The sequence below is a fragment of the Filicampus tigris genome, chromosome 12 (assembly GCF_054856515.1).
Source record: "Filicampus tigris isolate MCC_2025a chromosome 12, RoL_Ftig_1.0, whole genome shotgun sequence".
In the NCBI taxonomy this organism is placed as follows: domain Eukaryota; kingdom Metazoa; phylum Chordata; class Actinopteri; order Syngnathiformes; family Syngnathidae; genus Filicampus; species Filicampus tigris.
In genome coordinates, this window is record NC_141228.1 from 23,713,465 (window position 1) to 23,734,349 (window position 20,885).

At 49.0% G+C, this 20,885-nt stretch overlaps 4 protein-coding genes across 8 annotated transcripts; 2 read left to right on the forward strand and 2 right to left on the reverse strand.

Moving 5' to 3' along the window:
* Nucleotides 1-662: 662 nt before the first annotated feature.
* Nucleotides 663-4,940, reverse strand: dohh (deoxyhypusine hydroxylase/monooxygenase). 2 transcript variants are annotated; one of them, XM_086046681.1, is made up of 6 exons: nt 4,123-4,940; nt 3,213-3,319; nt 2,335-2,502; nt 2,135-2,235; nt 1,685-1,952; nt 663-1,034 (listed from the first exon to the last, which is right to left on the reverse strand). In XM_086046681.1, exons 2-6 carry the CDS (start codon nt 3,316-3,318, stop codon nt 724-726), a joined length of 954 nt encoding a protein of 317 aa, XP_085902807.1. In that variant the 5' UTR covers nt 3,319; nt 4,123-4,940; the 3' UTR covers nt 663-723. The 2 variants fall into 2 exon arrangements, with proteins under 2 accessions (XP_085902807.1, XP_085902808.1); XM_086046682.1 differs by having other exon boundaries at nt 2,135-2,211; nt 4,123-4,935.
* LOC147139299 (leucine-rich repeat-containing protein 24-like) lies at nt 4,519-12,987 on the forward strand. The gene is made up of 8 exons (XM_086046679.1): nt 4,519-4,896; nt 5,847-6,052; nt 6,144-6,230; nt 6,307-6,498; nt 7,656-7,824; nt 7,908-8,173; nt 8,820-9,398; nt 10,158-12,987. The coding sequence occupies exons 1-8, from the start codon at nt 4,854-4,856 to the stop codon at nt 10,548-10,550; spliced, it is 1,935 nt and encodes a 644-aa protein (XP_085902805.1). The 5' UTR covers nt 4,519-4,853; the 3' UTR covers nt 10,551-12,987.
* sass6 (SAS-6 centriolar assembly protein) lies at nt 12,882-19,163 on the reverse strand. Its single transcript, XM_086046680.1, has 16 exons — nt 19,002-19,163; nt 18,131-18,191; nt 17,691-17,770; nt 17,507-17,611; nt 17,016-17,184; nt 16,668-16,745; nt 15,897-16,016; nt 15,630-15,821; nt 14,535-14,729; nt 14,370-14,459; nt 13,864-14,043; nt 13,669-13,750; nt 13,490-13,599; nt 13,369-13,418; nt 13,188-13,285; nt 12,882-13,063 (listed from the first exon to the last, which is right to left on the reverse strand). Exons 1-16 carry the CDS (start codon nt 19,061-19,063, stop codon nt 13,008-13,010), a joined length of 1,728 nt encoding a protein of 575 aa, XP_085902806.1. The 5' UTR covers nt 19,064-19,163; the 3' UTR covers nt 12,882-13,007.
* On the forward strand, nt 14,050-20,696 carry LOC147139301 (uncharacterized). Of its 4 annotated transcripts, XR_015088911.1 has the most exons (4): nt 14,050-14,778; nt 19,779-19,931; nt 20,008-20,114; nt 20,200-20,696. XR_015088911.1 is itself a non-coding variant. In XM_086046684.1 (3 exons), the coding sequence occupies exons 1-3, from the start codon at nt 14,883-14,885 to the stop codon at nt 20,298-20,300; spliced, it is 420 nt and encodes a 139-aa protein (XP_085902810.1). In that variant the 5' UTR covers nt 14,825-14,882; the 3' UTR covers nt 20,301-20,696. The 4 variants fall into 4 exon arrangements, 3 of the variants coding, with proteins under 3 accessions (XP_085902810.1, XP_085902812.1, XP_085902813.1); XM_086046684.1 differs by lacking the exon at nt 14,050-14,778 and adding an exon at nt 14,825-14,901 and having other exon boundaries at nt 19,779-20,142; nt 20,264-20,696; XM_086046686.1 differs by lacking the exon at nt 14,050-14,778 and adding an exon at nt 14,825-14,901 and having other exon boundaries at nt 19,779-20,114.
* Nucleotides 20,697-20,885: the final 189 nt, after the last annotated feature.

Here is a 20,885-nt window from a genome sequence, read left to right on the forward strand (position 1 = left end):
GAAAACATGCCACAGTCACGATAACGGAAACAACAAAACAATCATGTCGTTTTAGCCGGGACAGAGCAGATCCGCGACCTTGGTGTATTGTGCAACATTACCCAACATGCGACATTGGGGAATTGGATCTTCAATTTCATTTCTAACGGAATAAAAAAAAAAACCAACATGTCTTGATTGTGATTTGCCTGAAGCTGTAGGAACCTCGCGACAGATTCCAGCTAGTTTTTCATATTCCTCTACGAATTTTTCAAGAACTACAACACAAGAAATCTACTATTGATAGCAGTGATATGACGTAAAAGGCCACCCAAGTGTGAGGCGCCAGTTTGACAAAAAAAATCAGGGACGCTTTTAAATGCTAATAATCCTGTGCTAATGGTCTGAACCACGTTGATAGAGTCAAGAACCAGTCAGGAACCATTGCAGAACCAAGTAAAAAAAAAACAAAAAAACATCTTGAACAAAAAACCCCGTTACAAACCAAGTTAAGAACAATACAAGGAGCAGGTTAAAAAATAAAAAAAATAGTGACATCCCAAGTGACGAACCAGTCTAGAGGCAAGTCAAAAACGAGTCTTATCATGAACCCATCATAACTCAAGTTAAGAACCAGTCAAGAAGAACCAAGGAAAGACGTGTTACTTGAAATAAAAAAGACATTTCGTTTCCACAATAAAACTTTTAATTTATATACACGTTACATTCCCCCAGCCCAGGCGTTTATCCTTGCAGTCTGGCGAGCGCGTCGGCATACTGGAACTGTTGGTTGTTCTCATAGTCCAGCATGTCCAAGGCTACTTCGCAGCTCTCCTTAACCACGCGCTCGCCATCGCCACGAAAACGCTGCAGCACGGCCAGGCACTCGTCCCGGCCGATGGAGCCCAGGGCCTCGGCCGCCTCGTGGCGCACCATGGCGCTCTCGCCGCCGCGTTCCAGTACGGCGCAGAGAGCCGGGACCGCCGCGGGGTGTTGCATCTGACCCAGGACGTAGCCAATCTCATGACGGAACAGGGCACTCGAACACTGGAGGCCTGACAAAGACAACAAACATCATCGCGTTGTTGTTACACCTCAAACAAACCCATCGAGAATCACCGACTCGGTCTAGAGCGAGTCGAAAAGGTTTAAGAAAGCAGTCTAGAATCAAGTCAAGGTCCAGTCAACACAATTTAGAAAAGTAAAAGTAAGAAAAGAAAAGTAAAAAAAAAAAAAAAAAACAAGTCACGAACGACCCAGTCAAGAAAAACGTCACAAACCACCCTTGAACCAATTCCCAAACCAGTAGGAGACGCAGTCCAGAAGCAAGTCAAAAAACACTTCATGACAAAAGTCAAGAATCAGTCTACAATCAAGTCACAAAAGCAGTCTAGCAAAGAATGAAGTACCAAATCTAGAACAAAGTCAAGGACCACGTCACAAACCGGTCTTGAATCCAGTCAGGAACCAGGTCAAAAAAACAGTCCAGGATCGAGCAACAACCAAGAACCGCACAAGCAGCTATTCAAGGACCAAGCCAGGAAAAAGTAGCGTACCGAACCACAAACGAATTGAGAAGTAAATTACACACCTGTCAAAAAACACAACAACAATCAAGAACCGACTGTCAAACCGCAAATGAAAAATCAAAGCCAAAGTCTGCTAAACCAAATACAAGGCCAAGTCCCCGGTGGCGGCCTCTCACCGTCGCCCAAGGCGAGGACGGCCTCCCGGCTGCCGAGGTTCCTGAGCGCGAACATGGCCCTGTAGCGTTCGAAGAGCGGCAGGCTTTCGTCCAGCAGGACGACGCGGAGCTCGGCCGCGCTTGCGCGGGTGGCGGCGGGTGCCGGGTCCACCGAGCTGTACGGGTTCTCATCCACGTCGCCGTCCCGCGGCTGTTTGTCGTCGCCGCCGCCGCCGCCGCTTTGAAGCCACTCCAAACGACGCACGGCCAGCTGGCACGTCTCGGCCACCTGCAACAAAGTCAACGTTGATCTTGTCTCGGAACCAAACGGACACTTCCCCTCTCAAAAAGTAAAAAAAAAAAAAAAAAATTGGGGGGGAATCCCCAGTTGAGTTGTACAGGTCACAATAATGGCAAAGTCTCTTGGTCGCTTTCGAAGAGGGGTGCGTAGACTTTTTCAATCCCTTGTACCTCAATGACTGGGTCCTGGCTGTAGGCCTTCAGCAAGTCCAGAACCGAAGGGTCCCCGATGGCCCCCAGGGCTTCTCCTGCAGTCGCACACAAACTGGCCACTTCAATTCCAATGGAAAGTAAGTGGAAACATTTGGGAAATGTAGCGCAAATGCTGGGCGCCTTGCCTTGGCGAATGCCACAAAAGGGCCGCCACTCACCCGCTTCGTGCCGTACCATGGGCTCCTGTCGGGTGTCCCGGAGTACGGCGCTGAGGACGGGTATGGCTCGCTTGTCCTGCATCTGACCCAAGCAGTAGGCCAACTCGTGCTTGAGCAGCACCGAGTCGTCGCCGAACGCTTTGCTGATCCACTCCACCGCCTCGGCGCCTCAAAAACACGACAGGATCCAAAATGAACACAAAATAAACGCGTCAAGCTGAAGAATTCACAGGAAAGGGCATCATAGTCAAAAACTACAGCAAGAGTTTGCAAACGGGCCGCTTGAAATGGACGTTTGGTCGTGGTTACTAAAAAATTGCCTTGCTTGTGCCGATTAGATTTTAATTTTTTTTTTTTTTAATTCAGCCCCCAAAACCCATCTTGAAATTTGGTGGCCATGTGTATGGTGGCTAGACAACGATCAAAATCGTCCACGTCTGGGACTCGTCCTGTCTGCCTGTCATCGGGACTACTATCAAAATAATGGTTTGAGCGGCCCTATTTGACTTGACCACAGGAAATTTTGTTGACAGATCTATCACAAATAGGCCCACAAACAAGTCCAAGCCATACCTGAAAAGACACAATAATGTCTAACATTTTGGTTTGAATTGAAATGGCCTATTTTGGGGGAACGTTGCTACCAGGATTTTGTTGTTTTTTTTAAATTGAAACACTGAATTCAGTTTTACTTTGCAACATGAAATTTGGTATGAATATTGACAATGTGTAGACTCATCCCAAAAAGTCTAATTTTTTCCTTTCCCAAACATACTTCATGTGAATGCAACCAAATTTAAACCGCACATTATATGCAGTTAAGTGGTCATTTGTTGCTGCATTTGTTTGGTTGGGTCTCCAAATCTCTTGAAATGTACCTCCAAGGTTCTTGAGGGTGAACAGAGCCCGGAACCTCCGTGTCAGGTCCTGACGAGGGTCCACCAGAACGCAACCCACGGCAGACAGCTGCTCAACATTGGCCATTCTGCTCACAAGCACGCACGCACACACACACACATTAGACACACACGCACTGCATACTCACTCACTCAGACTACACTAACAATAACAGTACAGATACTGACCAACACACGTTACATGCACACAAAATCACAGATGTTACACATTCTTACTTACATAAACATTACAGACACACACACCGCATACTCGGTCGACCCACACAAATTCTGACTTTACACAAACACAACAAAAAAAACATTTTACAAACACATTTCAAGTCAAGTCAAATTTATTTCTATAGCCCTTAATCACAGGAAAGTCTCAAAGGGCTTCACATATGCACCAGATCATATACACGACATCCCCTGATCTTGACCGTCAGGAGGGCAAAGAAATACTCCAAAAACCCCATCTGGGGAAAAGTGAGAAACCTTGAGAAGGGACCACAGATGGGGGGAATCCCCCTTCCAGGACGATCAGGCTGCAATGGATGCCGGGTGGGCAACATTGAACACACATTACAGTACTGTACAGTGTTTGTTTGTGATGGGAAAGCTAATCAAATGAAGTTTAAGATTTCACGTACGCAAGCTACTCAACGAAATATTTGAGTGCTGTACACGTTTGCAAAGTTTATTAACGTGCGTTAGTACGAGTCATCTGGGGACAAACACTTGCCTCGAACTACTAAAGTACACGTGCTGAATGGAAGCTAGGCTGGCTAGCTAGCCACGTTTCATGCGGGCGCTGGTGATGTCACCAGCTGTCGCGAACAGTTCGCTTCCTAAAGTAACACTTAACACACCAGGTGGCGACCAAAAACCTCACCTGATGATGAATTGAAGTAGTCAACTAGTCGAGCAGCATCTTAACAACAGCTCATAACGTCTGCGATTGTTAGCTGAGCACTGACAACCATTGGCATGCGTCACGTTCAGGATTTCCGCACACGTCGGCTGTGACGTCACGTGAAGAAAATGAGCGGATGGGTGCAAATGTCAATCACATGGACAACGAAATGACAATTGTATTTTAACTAACAGTTGTTTGTACATAGAGAAAGAACTCGCTTTTAGTTTTTGTGTTTGACAAGATTTTTAAAAAAATCTGCAAATGGGTGAATCTGCGAGTAAGCGAATTATCACGAAAATGCGGTGTTCCTGTTTTCGAGCTTGAATAAAAAAATATTGTGGAGACAACGGGGGCGGTAGTGAGCAGCGCGAACAAGCCGGGTTGGGGGTGGGGGGTGTAGGGAGAGGAAGAGGAGGAGGAGGAGGAGGAGGAGGAGAAGGGAGGCGTCGAGGAAACACCTGCGCTACGTGCGTGTTTGGGAAGAACGCATGCATGCCACCTGACGTTTTGACAAATCCAAACGGAAGGACAAGACGAAGGAGCAACTTTGCACTCAGACCACATCCTTCCTTCCTTCCTTCGCTCCTCGGTTCATCCTTGCATCCTCGAACGACGCCACACGGGCCGCGCGCGCATCTTCCTCCCCCTCGTCGTCGTCATCCTCATCATCCTCGCGGTGGACGTCAAATGAGCGTCAACGCTTGCCGATGAAAGCGCGTCGTCCTCCTCTTCCTCCGTCTTCATCAGCAGGTAGCAACACCTCATCGCCATCGACGTCAGCGTGCGCGTGCGCGTGCTGCTCGCCTCCTCCATTGTGCGAGATGGAGGCTCAGCTCAAATGATTCTTTTTGTCGTGCTTGCTTGCACTGTTCGAGCCGTCGCAAGGTTGCCCCGAGTGACGAGCATGAGGTTTTCCTGCTGCTCCGTGATACGAGTGGAGCTCGTTGGAGCACAATTGTCTGCTCCGTCCATTTCAAATCATGTTTTTGAGGCAAGTGATGAATCACATTCATTGATTCATCTGAAAAGTAATCAGCGGATGAATCGATTCGAATAATTATGATTCAAAGCCTAACGGTGCTGTCATGACGCCAGTCATTAATTGTCAGGCAAGCCCCACACAATTTGACTTTCTTAGACAAAAGGCTGCCAAGAGCAGGAGTCGACTGACTGTTTTCTCTCCCCAGCTCTGAAAAAAGCTTCTCAATTTTTCTGTTGTGTAGCAGTCAGCAGTAAAACAGTGGTTGGTTTCACCCAAAAACACCGGTTTCTCACCACAAAAAGGAGAAAAGAAGCTTTGGGAAAGCAAACTGTGACTTTGACGCAAACGTTGGCCATGGACGGCGGCGGCGTCGTCGTCGTCATCTTTTGTCACGATGGCGACACGCGCGTCCACGTAGTGTTCGCATGCAGTGTCAGGTGGGCAAACTTGCCCGACTTCCGAGACGTCGCCCAATTCATTGTGATAGACGGGACAAGTTCAAGTCAGAGCAGAAGTATAAATATGAATTTGAGATCAAATAGCATGACTGTATTTAACAGTTCATATTTACCGTCATTAAAGTGGCAAACAGCCCTCAGCACCTTAGGTCTGGCCACAATATTAGGTACATCCGTGGATGGATTATGCGCAGGTGTACCTAATGAAGTGTCTTTTGGGGGTCCACGTGGATTTGTTGAAACGTTGTGGTTGGTTTCAGAGCGTGTCGCCATGCCGCCCATCTTCCCCGCGGCCCGGCTCCTCCTCCTCCTCCTCTTCCTCGTCATCTTACTGGTTCTGCCGCACGCCGTCGGCGTGGGCGTGGCCGCATCCTGCCCGGCGAGCTGCCGATGTTACAGCCTGACGGTGGAGTGCGGATCCGCCGGTCTCCTCGCCTTGCCCGAGCGCGTGCCCGCGCACACGCAGGTAACGTGACAACATTTTTAGAAAAATGTCCGTTTTTGTCAGTGTACTCAGACCCGCCCGCCACTCACCATTTGACGGCGTCTCCTGGCAGACGCTGTTCCTGCAGGACAATGCGATCGGTCAGATCCACCGGCAGGACCTGAGCCCGCTGGCGCACCTGCACTACCTCTACCTGCAGGTAACGTACGCACGCAGGCAGGATTGCGCAATTGAGGCAGGGCGTCTGGACGGCTCCTCCTGCGCTCGCCCCGCAGAACAACAGCATCTCGGCGGTGGAGCCGGGCTCGTTCCAGGCGCAGGCGCAGCTGCTGGAGCTGGCGCTGGACGGGAACAGGATCCGCTCGGTGACCGGCGACACCTTCCGGGGACTGCGCCACCTACGCATCCTCTACCTGGCCGCCAACGACATCGTGCGCCTGCTGGACTTCACCTTCCGCGACCTGCAGGTGACGTGCGCCCCGACGCTCAGGACAGAGAAAAAAAGGAAGCAAAAGGCTTGGAGTGGACCTCCGCTATTGGTGGGCGCCATGTGCCAAATTCTCCTTATAATTGCCGCACTTGCATTGGGAAGGGTTGGGGTTTTTTTGGGGTCTTTTTTTAAATCCCCCCTAAATCTTAAAAAAAACAAAAAAACTTCAATTTGCATGTTCCACAGTAATGTGAGGATGGGGACACCCAAAAAAAATAAAGTTGAAAAAAAATCCGCAAATAAGAAAATCCACATGCGCTGAACCGCAAATATGTGGGGGTCCACTGCACTTCTTGGAGGGAAATGTTTTTAGAATGTTGCCTTTTTTGGAGGGAATAATTCCTTTCTATTCGGGGGGGAATCTAATTTTCTTTTATGAAGTCGTTTCTTTGGGAGAAAATAGTCTATTTTTATGAAAAAGTCTTGACGGAATTTTTTTTGTTGAAACAAGGCATTCTGATTCATACTGAGTTTGTGGAGTAAGAGTTACCGGACCCGTTTTTGTCCATCTCCAGGGCGGCCATTTTGTCATTTCTGTCGACTGAAAAGGACATCACAACTGCTCGGGTAACAGCCAATCACGGCTCAGATTCAGTAAACAGGTGAGCTGCGATTGGTCATTACCTGAGCCCTGAGCAACTGTGATGTCATTTTCAGTGGACAGAAATGACAAAATGGCCGCCCCCTGAGATGGCTAAAAACGGGTCCATTAACTTTTATTCCACAAACGCAATATCAAATGGAATGCCTTGTTTCAACTAGTGGTCCTGCATAGGACATATTCTCGGAATAAAAATGTTTGGGTTGACTTCCTTTTTAAAGGAAGGGAAAAAAAAACAACCTGTTTTTAATTTTCCAAGAAAAGGGCATCTTACTTGCAAGGCAAAAAGTTTGACTTTGTAAAAGTCTGTCTTAGTGTCGAGAAACAATTTCCTCGTTTTGAAAAGGTATACTATTTATTAAGATTTGAAAAAAGCCCGTGAAAAGTCCTATTTTGTGGCGAGAGTCTTGCTATGTGAAGCGGTGTTGCCGAGTATTTTCCCAGCAAACGACGCTTGTTGTTGTCGTTGCGGCGGTGCCGGCGGCGGCGTCCAACCTTGTGTTGGCCTTTTGCGGCGGGCGCGGCGTCCTCAGCGGCTGCAGGAGCTGCACCTGCAGCGCAACGGCGTGGAGGCGGTGGGCGAGCAGGCGCTGGCCGGTCTGACCTCCCTGGCGCTGCTGGACCTGAGCGGGAACCGCCTGCACACCCTGGCGGCCGGCGCGCTGCGCCCGCTGGTCAGCCTGCAGGTGCTGCGCATCACCGGTGAGCCAAACGCGCAATCGCTTGCTTGCTTGTGGCCAACGGGCCGCGTGAGATGTCTTCTGACCGTCCTTGGCCGCCGGCAGAGAACCCGTGGCGCTGCGACTGCGCCCTGCACTGGCTGAGGAGCTGGATGGACGAGGAGGGCCGGCGGCTGCTCAGCTCGTCCGAGCGCCGGCGCCTGCGCTGCCGCGAACCGCCGCGGCTCTCGCGCCTCGGCCTGCTGGAGGTGCCGCCCAACAGCCTGGTGTGCATCCCGCCCCTGGTGCAGCTGGAGCCCCGACGCATGGCCGTGCGCCTCGGAGACAGTCTGCGCGTCTCCTGCCACGCGTCGGGATACCCGCGCCCGCAGGTCAGCGCAAGCTTCTCACGGACGCGCTACGTTTAGAGGCGGGGGGGGAAACCAAGGAAAGACAAATACACAAGACTAAAAATTTTAAAACAAAAAAGAAAGAATCAAAGCACGTTTTTCTTGATAAATACAATACTATATACAGCATATTTGCTTGAAAAAGAGATTTTGATTTGTGGTTTTTTTCATCATCGTCAACGCAAATGAACTTCCAAAGAAAATCTGACATTTGTTCTTTGGAAAAAAAAAAAATACTATTCACCTTTTAGATGCAAAAAGTATTATTTTTCTCCAAAATATTTTCATATATTTATTTCAAGAAACAAAGTTACTACTTCAGAAAACGTTTTTTTCTTGAAAGCTCTGACTTCCTTCTTAAGTAAAAAAAGTCAAGACTGAGTAAATTCACATTTTTTCTTGAAAAAAAAAAAAAAAAACCCAACTACTTTCTCTTGGGGAAAAAATTTTGATTTATTTTTCTTGAAAAAAAAAAGGTCTCGCACCCCAAAATTCAGTTGAACTTTTTCCAAGAATTTTGTTCTTCAACGTTCTTTTGAAATAGCCTCCTTTGAAAATCAAATCCAGCGACAAATGGGTACCGTAAATGGTTGTAGTCCACTTACCCCACGCAGTGCGCCCCCCGCAGGTGACGTGGAGGAAGGCGTCTTCGGGCAAAGCGTCGCCGGCGCCCCGAGGGCTGGTGCAGGACCTGGGCGGCGGGGCCCGAGGAGAGGGCGGCGGCGCCGAGCCGTCGGAGGGCGGCCGGGCGCACGTGCAGAAGAGCGACGAGGGCGCCTCGCACTTTGACTCCGACACGGGCAGCGGGATGCTCTTCCTCAGCAACGTGACGGTGGCGCACGCCGGCTTCTACGAGTGCGAGGCCTGGAACGCGGGCGGCGCGGCGCGGGTCACCTTCCAGCTGGCCATCAACTCCTCGTCCTCGTCGTCCACCTGGGCCGGCTGGGCGCAGGCGGCGCCCCCGGACTCGCCGGCGTGGCCGCGCTTGAGGAGCGGCGGCGGCGGCGGCGGCGGCGGCGGCGGCGGCGAGGTGAGCCGCGAGCCGCTGTACGCGCTGGGCAGCATGGCCTTCGGCGAGCTGGGCGCCGCCACGCAGACGGCCATCGCCGCCGGCATCTCGCTGCTGGCGCTCACCGCCCTGCTGCTGCTCGCCATGATCTACAGCAGACGGCTGCGAGGCCACAAGGACGCGCACGCCGCGCACAAGGTACGTGCCCCTTCTTTCTTGATTAAAAGGCATTGTTTTGAAAAGAGGGGTCATTTGGGGGGAAAAGTCCTTTTGTGCACAAAGCGCTATTTTGGAGAGATTTTTTGTCATTACTTGGAGAAAAGACATATCTTGCCAGAAAAGTCGTATTCATGAAAGAAAGTAGAAAATATTATAATTAATAATATTATTATCGTTATTGTTGGGAAGAATACATTTTTTCCAGAACAATTGCTTAGTTTTTGAAGGTACATTTTTTGCAATGATACATCATTCTTTTTTCTTTTTCACGGAAAAAGCTTATTTTTGGGAGAATTTCTTCCCCCTCCCAAAAAGTTGTTAGTTTTGGGAGAATTAATTTTTCCCAAGGAGGAGTTCCTTTTTTTCCGCAGAGAAGTTGTTCTTATGGTGTGAAAAGGTTGTTTTAGGCTTAAGGAAAATCTGACGCCAGTTTCCTCCAAAAATCTGGAATTTTTCAAGAAAACGGTTTTATTCTTTAAAGTAATATTTGCGTTTGTACTTTTGGAGAGACGAGCTTCTTTTTGGGACGGGGATTTTTTTTCTTCAACGAGTCCTATCTTGAGTTTTTTTTCAAGAAAGTCGTTTTTCCCTGCAAATATTTTTTTCAGGAGAAATTCCAAATTTCGCAGGACAAATCAGTTTTTCCCCCCCATTTGTTTTTGAAGAAGCTGTAAGAATGCAATGTTGAAGTGAAACTGTAAGGCTGCTACTGATGCTGCTGCTGTTGCTGCGCGTCAGGAGGAGAGCATCATGTACGTGAACGACTACTCGGACGGGCCGACGACGTTCGCCCAGCTGGAGGAGTTCCGGGACGAGCGCGGCCACGAGATGTTCGTCCTGAACCGCGCCAAACCCGTGCTGCCGCCGGCCCCGCCCGCCGCCCCCCCGGCCCGCCGCCCCGCCCCGTCCGATAGCAGCAGCCGCTCGGGGTCCTCGACGGCCGGCCCGCCGCCACCCGCCAGCCCCGCCCTCCCCCCCGGCGAGGCGGACGCCGACATTCGGACCGTGCGAAGAATGGCCGGCGAGGGCGGCGAGGCGGAGCCGCTGGTGACGTCTGAGGGCGAGGGGGTGCTCGGCAACCACGCCGGCTTGTTCGTGGACTCTCAGATGGCTTACGAGATCCACTGCTGAACCGCGGCCAGGGCGGCCGCCGTCGCCCGACACCGTGACCCCGACCGCTGCGCTTTTATCGGAACTCCCCGGAGAAACGATATGGACGCTCCCCGAGAGCTGAGCGAGCAGCGTTCTGGACTTTCTACATGTTCTGGTGCACGTGCTTCTTTTCTTCTTCTTCTTCGTACTGGTCTGCTTTGGAAAGTGAGCGAGACAAAAAAACCATACCAAAAAACCCGGGTGACACTCTTTGACCGTTGAACAGTTTGGTTGGCTAACAAAGGGGATGCTAACCGGCTAGCAAGGTGCTAGTGTACGCAGGAGTAAGACGGCCACACTGGAAAGAAAAATGAAATGGATGCTACGATGGTAGAATGAACTAAGGTGACCTCGCACCACAAGGTCAAGGTCACTTTGCCCTGTTGCGCAACTATACCAAAACATGTTTAGATGGTGGACTACCTTTAGGGAATAACTCCGCTCATGGCTCAGCGGAACACATGCAGGATAGACTTTTGTGACAAACAAACAAAACGTTTTTAAAAATGGCCTATTTCCCCCCCCCCCCACAAAAATCGGTAATGTTTCTTGATTCCTTTATTGTTTTGGAAAGAAGTCCAAATGTGTTTTTCACAAAGACTCCCCCCTACTTGTTTTCACTCAGTGAAAAAATTGCATACTTTTGGGGCAAACATGTCAGAAGACTTTTTTTAGGGGGGGAAATACATCTTTCATTGAGGGTAAAAACCATTTGGAGAAAAAAATATGAATGAATGTCCTTTTTCTTTTTGCGACAAAGACATATATTTTGTTGTTTTTACTTTTGCCCAAAAACTTTTCCCAACATTTTTACTTTTTCTTTGAGGAAAGAAGTCAGAATCCTCAGAGGATAATGTTTTATCTAGAGAGGCATGAAAAAGGCACATTTTTATACTATACTATAAAACTGCACAACACGTGTGCAGTATTTCGCACTGATTTTGTTTTCCCCAAGAAAAATTGCATATTTATAATGGAAAAAAAAAGTTTGGACTAACAGGAACGTGTTTGTTTTTTTTTCACCCTATCCAAAAAGATGGCCTTTTTCTCACATTTCAACTAATTTAATATTTTATTTCAACTAAAGAAAGTCCTTCTTTTCCAAGAAAATAAGCAAATTTATAAGAAATAAGAAATTTGTCTTTTTTTTGTCAAGAGGGATTCTTTTTCTTGGGTGAAAAAAAGGAAATAAAAATTTGTGGAAAAGGTGGAATTTCACTTAATGTATATTTTTAGGTTGTAAAAAGTTGTATTTTGTTAAACGTAATTTTTTACGAAAAAAAAAAAAACAACAATCTTCTCTCCGGACGTATTTTAAATGAAAGAGTTTTTTTCCCCCCAGCAAAGGTATTCTTTTCTGAACAAAACTCTATTTTCCCCCCTGAGTAAAACTTCATTCGGATTTTTTTTTTTTTTTTCTGAAGTCAGAAAAACAATTTGGATTCTTGTAGGAATAATGTCCCACTTTTTGTTATTTCAAGAAAAGAAGGCAATTCTTTTCAGATAGTCAAAAGCTATCATTGTCATAATTTATTTGAATGACATATATTCAGTTTTTCTTCACTAAAAGGCTTTTCCCCCGTGTATTTTGCAAGTCTTGCGCAAAATGTTGCTTTCTAACTGAAATGGATGAGATGCGAGTTGGATTTAGGGCCAATCTGTGCGAGTCAAGCAATCGTGTCTCAGCAAACGTTCGCACAGTCGCTGGACTAATGTGATGATGATGGAGCGAAATATTATTATATTATTTTTGCAAAGTGACACCTCTTTGTGCCCAGAAAGGAAGACTCGAGTGTGTCATTTTCTTCCCAGTGTGACCGTACTCGCCCTCCAGCTTTTTAGCAAATGTGGTCGTGCTCGTTAGCATGTAGCAGTCGTCGTGTGTTTCCACTCTTGTTGTTTTCATTTCTACTGGGGTGGGGGGAGGGCTGCGAAAGGGTCATTTTGTCATCTGAAACGACGGCAACGTTTCTTAGCGTTTGCACAGTTTGTGCCGAGCTCGTCAATAAAACAACCCATGTTGGTCGCGCGCTCGTGAATTCTCCATTTCCCGACTGAACAAAGCTAAAATGACGAGACGCCTCCACCAAGACTCAAACGAATAGCAGGCAGTGGTACGTTTCCTCTGGCTAACTCCTGCCCTTCCCTCGTCAACGACATGACAAAAACCTTAAGCGACTGTGTCCCGGCCAGTTTAGAGCATCTTTCAAGACTCGCACAATTTGGTGTTCTGGGACAGGAGTATTTTTTAGCGAGTGAAAAAAGGAAAACGTTTTTTCCCACGTGAATATGAAAGGAAAAAGCACCATGACGAGGACAACGTTGATTTATTCAAGAAACTGACGAGTAAAAAACAAAGACGGGCCGATCTGAACAAATGCGGAATGCGAGCGTGCAAATAAAAACATCAACAGAGTGCAGTGTGTGTGTGTTTGTTTAACTGGGGAAGTAGGCTGAAGCCACGGGAGCTGTGCTGCGAGGAAGCGGCAACTCTGACAAAGAAAAACAAGAACGGGACGATTAACAAGCGCTGGTGTCAATGACGTGTTACGCGAGACGCGGCGGCGTGGCCGCGTGGGTGTTGCGCCGCGTGGCGTCGCGATCGTGTGATGTCACCTCTGGCGACGAGAGCGTCGGCGAGACCGTAGACGGCGATGCTGTCGTCTCTCCTCTTGAAGTATTTGCCGTCCAGTCCGCCGGCGCAGTCGCTCGCTCTGCCCACGAGAAACACTCGTCCTTTATATTCACGTTGGTTGTCGTCATTGCAACGGACAAGTCGGAAGTGGACTCGACTCACGCGTGGGGCGCGGCGGCGGCGGCTTTGCCGGCGTGAGGATAAAAGCGCGCCTGGCGGGGACAAAGGAAAAGCGCTCAGCCGGCTGCGGGCCGCGGACAAAGACCGGCGCGCCGGCTCTTACTGCGAGTCCCGCCGACGCGGGCGACTTCTCCGCCGGCGCCTTCTCCGCCGGCTCGGCAAACTTCTCGTTGAGCTGCTTCTCGTTCAGCCGCTTGTTGAGCCAGCCGATCACTGCCGGCGACACGCGGCGGCGAGTCACGCCGCTGCGCATTTCAGACAACATGGACGGCGCTCGCTCACCGTTCTCGTTGTTCTGCAGCACCTCCTTGGTCTCCGACAGTTTCTGCACGCTCGACTCCAGCTGCTCCTTCAGACTTGCGATCTGACAAACACGCGCTCGTGAACAAAAATCCACACACAAGATGCACAGAGACAAATATACGCACACGCGGCCATAAAAATCTAGAGCAGCAAAGAAAAAGAAAAAAGCCAGACCTGCCGGTCCTTGTCGTGGAGCTGGCGGCGAGCGTCCCGCATTTCCTTGTGGGCTCGCTCCAGCTTGGCCGAGGTGTCGCGCACCACCTTCTCCTGGGCCACCAGCGCCGCGTTCTTGTCTTTGTTCTTGTCCCGCTGAACCTGCAGCTCGCACTGGAACTTCCTGATGATCTCGTTGCCCTGACAACGGCGCCAGAGGTCACGCGGGCGTGCGCCTCATCCGCAAACGCTCCACAAATTTCCAAGCTAATCATTCTGGCCAGTGGCCACCATCTCTTCTTTGTCGCGAGCCAGCCGACGGAGTTGCTCGTGACGATGTCGTTGCGGCGTTCGTCCACTAGATGGAGCACTGCGCTTGTGGCAACAACCGCCCCGATGGCGGATGTCGGCCTAACACGTTACCAAAGACGCTGGGGCAGCCAGCGCGTATGACAACCCGACGGGCGATCGGGAGATGGTTTTTTTTCTCGCCGGGACTGTTAAAGACTACGAGGAACGAGACAAACCTTGTTCACATCTGCAGACAAAACCTCCACCTGGGCTTCAAGTTTGCGTAGCTGAGCTTCTTTGCTGTCGGCGTCCTCCTGGAGGGAATCCTGCCGAAGGAACATGAGGCTGCGGCATGAGGAGGCGGCATGAGGCGGCGATGGCGCGGTCACGCCGGCACAAACCTTCCGCTGCTGCGCGGCCTTCAGCGCCTGCTGGCTTCGACTCAACTTGCGCTCGTCGTCTTTGGCTTCCCGCTCCAGCGCGGCCACGCGCGTCTGCAGCTGCTCGGCCAGCCGCTCCTTGTCGCGCAGCGCCTCGTCCGCCGAGGCCTTCTCGCCGCGCAGGCAGCCCGCCTGCTGCTTCAAGCGCTGGCACTCCTGCGCGCGCACACACGTCACTGTGACTTCAGATTCTAGTCCCCAGGAGGTTAGTGAAACACGTTTTCACAGCTAAGCTAAGTGAGGCCCAACGCAGGCAAGTTGTGGCTAAAGGACGGAAAGGTGGGCATTCCAAAGTGGAAACAAGGTCAAATGAAGATCACCTGGAAAGGTATTTGAGGTTCATCCTGAAATTTCACCCCGAAACCAGGTGTACCGAATGTTTGCAGGGTTAGGCGTGCGTAAAAAAAAAAGGCATTGGGCAGAAATCACCCTTTTCCGATTCGGGCAATTGATCGTGTGACAATTGGAATATTAACCACAATGCTGCAGAATGCTAAATTGGGCAACTTCACTTCAAGTCAACTCTGGCTTACGCACGTTTTGTTATCCGTGGATCTTTGAAAAAAAATTGTGTAGTATTTAGATTTTTTTTTTGATGGGGGCGATCAGGAGAAGGCCAATTTATGAAGTCGACTGCATCTTTGGCCCTCTATCTGTGCCAGTGACGTCGTGACATGCAGCGCAATTAAAAGCTCGTCCACTAGAGGGCAGCAAGTGGACAAAACGCGTGCGTCCACCGATCGTCATTCAAACAACCCAATCAATGGTGGCTTCCTGCTTTGTGTTGAATTAATCAAGCACAGGCCCGCATTTTGGGTGTGATTTTCCTCATTTCCGATTTGTGCCTGTAGCGATCCCAGGTTCTGTTGTTCACAAGTTCAATTCTTTAAGTAATTTGACTCAATTATACAACAAACTTTGTTTTTGTTTATACAAAATAGAGGGGGTCTCTTTCTGGCATACAAGGTCTCTCTCAACCACAAATGGAGGTTGACTGTAAATAAAAAGATGATTTCCCCCTGATCTGCTGGAAGCTTCCGCTAGTGGTGGACGTACCTCGTCGGCGGCCGCCAGCTTGGACTTGAGGTCGCGCAGGGCGGCCTCGTTCTTGTCATTTTGCTCGCCGAGCTCCCCGCAGGAGGTCTCCAGTTGCGCCAGGCGGCTCTGCAGCTGCTGGCTGCTGCGCTGGTGAGCGCTCTCCAGATCTTGGCGCAGTTGCTGCGTCTCCCGCCGCAGGCGCTCCTGCAACTACCACACACGCCGCCGCCGTCACTCAGGGGCGGGCGCGACCGGGCCGCTTGCGACGGGGGGGGGGGGGCTCACCTCGGCCGCCTTCTCCCGCTCGGACCGCAACTCGTCGGCGTGACGGCCGGAAAGCGAGCTGCGCTCAAGAGTCCACTGCAAACGCAGACGCTCCAGCTCGTTGCTCTTCTCCGACAGCGTCTGGCAAGACATGAAACGCCAGTCAAATCTCATTTTGCAAGTCGGAGACATTATTGATTCAACGCAAAAATGATCAGTCACTTATTATGCACTCAAGAAAGGTTTGAATTTACCGAAAAAATATCAACATCACTTGACTGGCCCATGCAATAGGCATATTGCAAAGACAAGCAATCATTTGCTTCTGGAATTGTCAGCTTTTATCAGAATTGGACCAGTCAGACGCAACCTTAAACGTGCGGCGCCAACCAATACCAGTTGAACATTATCTGTGGTAAGTTCGTTTGAATTAGCCAAGAACACATTGAGCTTGCTTATTTTGCTACATGAAAAAAAAGGGAAGTCTTTCATTAGATAATCAAAATGTCATTTCTTGAGGCACATGTGAAATATCGCACTCGTCAACATCCATATGGCCTGTTTTTGTAGCCCTAAAATGGAGTCAATTCAACACGGCATTTTTTTGTCAGCGTGAAGGACTCCAGAAATCTTGAGAGGCCGAACTTGCAAGCATTTGGACACTTTCAAGTTCAGGTCGCTAAACAGCAAAATAGTCGTTGAGTCATTTGATGGCACATTAGTTGTCAATTGATGGTGGCAGCTGGAATTTGTTTTCCATTCGCCGGTCGCAAACAAACAAAAGAGACGAACCTGCTCCGCGTTATTGAGCCGCCTGGTCAGATCGTCTTCAGTCTTTTGCAGTTTGACCTCCAGCGCTTCTTTCTGGGCCTGAAACACAGCAAGACAACATGACAGCGCTGGGCGGCGCTCGCTAGGGAGACGACATCTTATGGCATGACGAGTCACGGGCCGCTTTGGTTGACCAGCTGGCACATTTTCTGCATCCTCAAAGCACCGCCGCCGAATGGACGGCCAGCGAGGGAGGCTCCTCTCCTCTGACATCATTAATGCTCGTTTCAGGGGGTGACGTGTTCGCCGTCTTTCCAAAAGAGATGCGGCCCCCGAGCCCCAAAGGCGGCCCTTCCTCTGGTGTGTCACCTTGAGCGAGGCCAGACACGCGGCCAGGTAGTCCTTGACGTGCTTGTCCGAGCCCTGCGTCAGCCGCAGAGAAAGCTGGTTGATGTGCTTGAAGGAGCTGGTCTCCATCACGCTCAGGTGGGCGGGGCCATCCAGAGACGGCGAGTCACATGACAGCAGCAGCTGGAACCTGCGGCGCGAGGGGAAGAAAGCGGGAAGACCGTCGTGTCGGTTAGCCGCGTGGCGGCCCGCAAAGCACGAGAGAAAACAATTTGGTTTTGCTTATTTGGGAATCTTTCATTTTTGTGCACTTATTTGAAACACCCCAAAAATGGGTTCTTGTTGACACAAAAACATGAGCCTTTTACTCCTCGGATGTCCAAAAGAGGAAGAGGATGGCTTGAGCTCGGCCTGCTTGAGCTCGGCCCGCTTTTACAGGATGAAAAAATGTGTCGTGTCGCGTATGAGAAAATGGAAGCTGTCCATGCTGACATTGGAAGGAGGAGGAGGACCTGGGATGGCTGCAATTCTGCTCAGACTGACACTGACGAAGAAGCTGTGTCAGCATTTCCGGGAACGAAGTGAATTCAATCAGTAGCGCCTGCTGGACTTTCAAGCTACACACAAGATGAAAAAGAAAAAAACTTGTTTGAAAAAAGCAAGCCCACAGAGAATTGCACGTGTTCTCAGGCAAACCTTTGGAAGTCTTCCTCAGATATTGTGAGGCTGAAGAGAAAATGTGGATCGGCATCATTGGTTAATCTCACCAGAAGATCCTGATGAGCATGGAACAGAGAAAACGCATTTCAGAGCGCTTCACGTACACGTCCCGTCAAAGTGAGAGGCAGAGAAGGTCCCCAAGAGATCATTGTTCCCACAGAGCAGAGAGACCATCGACACACGCCCGTGACTACTTTTCGATGCTCTTTGTACTGTACGTGTCGCTGCCCTGCGCGCGCGTGTACAAGTCGCAGTTGCTCGGAGGTTTGTTCGTGGCATCCATGCTAATTCCATTACCGCATCCATGGCCTTTCGCACTGTGTGGAAGGGGATGGCGAGGCGACACACACAAAGTTGAAGGAGTGAAGACAGGAAACCACAAGGACTTTTAGACTCCAAGCCAATGCCATACTCACACGTTTGCGAACGGCACTTGTGCTCGACTGAAGTTCAATAGTGACGCGGATGTGTGATTTTCTGTAAACGTGAAAACATACCTCATCATACAAATGAAACCAAAGTTTCTTTTCATTCTTTTAGATTTTCTAATTTAACCTTTATTCACCCAGTTAAGGCAAACAGATTCTCTTTTGCAATGCCAACCTGGCTGCGGACAGCAGCGCAAAACAAGGCAAAACTACAGCAGACAAAGCATACACAACAAACTGTACACAAAATAAAACATATACACAAAACACAAGGAATAATGTTGATACAATCGTCAATAACCAGAAAAAAATCTTCTCCATTCAAATGGCTCCAAATGAAAACTACTATCATCACTGTTGCCATGATCACAACAATCGGTATTATACTATTACAAAAAAATAAAACATAAATCAGACACATCAAATGCAAGACCCAAATTAATGTATTTAAAAACAATTCAGACGGGCACTATAGCACCATTAAAAACGTTAATCTCATGAATCAGAGGCTGAGTTAGTTACTAATTCTTCTTCCTTTATCAATACAAATATTTAATTCAATTTTACCTTCCAACTCAAGCAATTTCGTTGGGCAATCAAGCACAGCAAAGCACTTTACTGAACAGCTGAAACGGCCAAACTAGCCCCCTAAAAGGGCACTGGATCGGTTAATAGTCAACCACTTAAGTTCATCGCTTGGCGTCAACTCCAGCTAGCACTACTTTTGTCCAAGTCTCGACGAGAGTGACAGTTGGCCGGTCAAGCAGGACGCGTACGCGGCTAACTTGACCAACTGTCAAATGTAAAACACAACAACGACAACAGTAAGAAAAGGCTAAAGTGCGCCTCTGCGCTCTACCTTTCATCGCAGTGTCGACATTTAATGACAACTTTGACAACTTCGCTGAAAATCGCCTCCATGTTGGACCGCCAAACGGATCGTATTTCTTCTTCTTTAGTGAGCTTCTCTTCTTCTTTCTTCTTCGCCGTGCTGCTTTCTCGGCGCACTGTCTGCAAACTGCGCATTACCGCCACCTATTGAAGGAACCGCCGGCCCAGCACTTGGGGGCCATGAACCGAATTGCATGTCCGTTTCCTGTTGTTGGGCTAAATACTATATTGAAATATTATATTGTGTGTTTATGTCTTTGAGGAATGGCATCTGAGTTGTCATTTTTCTTATACACCTATGTACAGTAATTGGAGAAATTCATCTCACACTCTTGTGTACTTTTGTGTTGATATGAAATCGTTTTATTATTTCAAAATCCTCATATTTAAGGAGTGCCACTACCAAGAATTCTAAAAAATAAAAGTTGTTCTTCATATTTTCATGCAAACATTTTACACTGTTACAATACATACGTGCACACACACACGCATGTATATACAGTTGTTATTGTTGTTTTTGGAAGAAGGAAGCGCGTGACTCAACTGTTGACTGTTCTCCGATGCGGTTGGAGCGACTTTTTTGGGACACGGCCACGGTGCCGAACTTGCTTTCGACTCTGTCGCAGACTCGCTTCTGAAGCGTTTTTGCCACGGTGCTCGAGTGCTTGCGCATCTCCATTCTTTGAGGGTTAACAAGTTTCCCTTTTTTTTCGTCGACCTGCTTTTCAATGGCTGTTTTGTGCAGGGCTGAGCAACAAGGAGATGGCGTCCATTTGCCCCGGGTCGCTGCCTCTCAACGGGCCGACGGCCCCGCAAGCTTTGGTGGCGGCGCTGGTCAAGTTCAACCGCCACAGTTACTTGGTCCCGATGGAAACGGCTCACGTCACGTCACGTCGGGGTGATGACCGTTTCCCGGGCGTTCTCCTTTTGTGCCGTCCGCGGCGCCTTTTGACGCCTTCCTTGTCCTTCTCCAGTACATCCCGTCCGTCGATAGGCACCATGACCTGGATTGAGTTAGCTTTGGTGGAGACGCTTTGGCCCAGAGCGCCCTCCAACAACGCCGTGCACTGCAAGCCTCGCTGTGAGTTAGCCTTCACGCTGTTTTGGAGGTGGGATCGCTGGCTGCTTTTCATTTGGTTTGTTTGTGTTTCTTGACGTGCTTCAAGGTCGAGTTGAAAACGTTCAGGCGAGGTGTCAAGTCATCTGACTGGATGTTTTTCTCTTTTTAAGACTCACGCCTCCTCTAATGACCTGCAGGCCGCAGTGACAGAACTCAAGTGTGCATTTTATCCATCAAAAGTCAGTGGCCGGCAACATGTTCTTGTAGCCACGCCGCACCTCATTGCTCGTCTCTGCCCTGCACAGAATACTGCGGCCCCCCCGCCTGGCGTGCGCCACCTTGTTCCACCAAAGTCCCCAAGGTTTGGCTTGCGAGGCCACCCCGAGCTGGCCGTCCGCCCCATTTGTCCCTTCCCGTTTGTCGTAGCGCAGCGGCGACAGTAACGGGCGTGCATTGAGGTTGAATGAGAGGTCGTCAAGTCACGTCTTCGAGAAAACAGAAAAAGCTCCACAGCCATCGTTTTTTAACTTTGGCCTTGATCAAAATGATTTTTGCTCTTCTTGGAAAAATAAAATGAAAAAATAATAATAAAATCAATTTGAATATCAATTCCAAATCATGTTGTTGTTTTTCAATAAACTTATTAAGATTCATTTTTTGGGGAGAATTGTTTTGTTCCACATCATTGATTAATACAAAAAATGATACATTATTCGGTTATTAAAATAATTAAAAGTTGCAGCTTGAACTTTTACAAATATTTTTTTCCACTCAAATATATTACTTTATTTT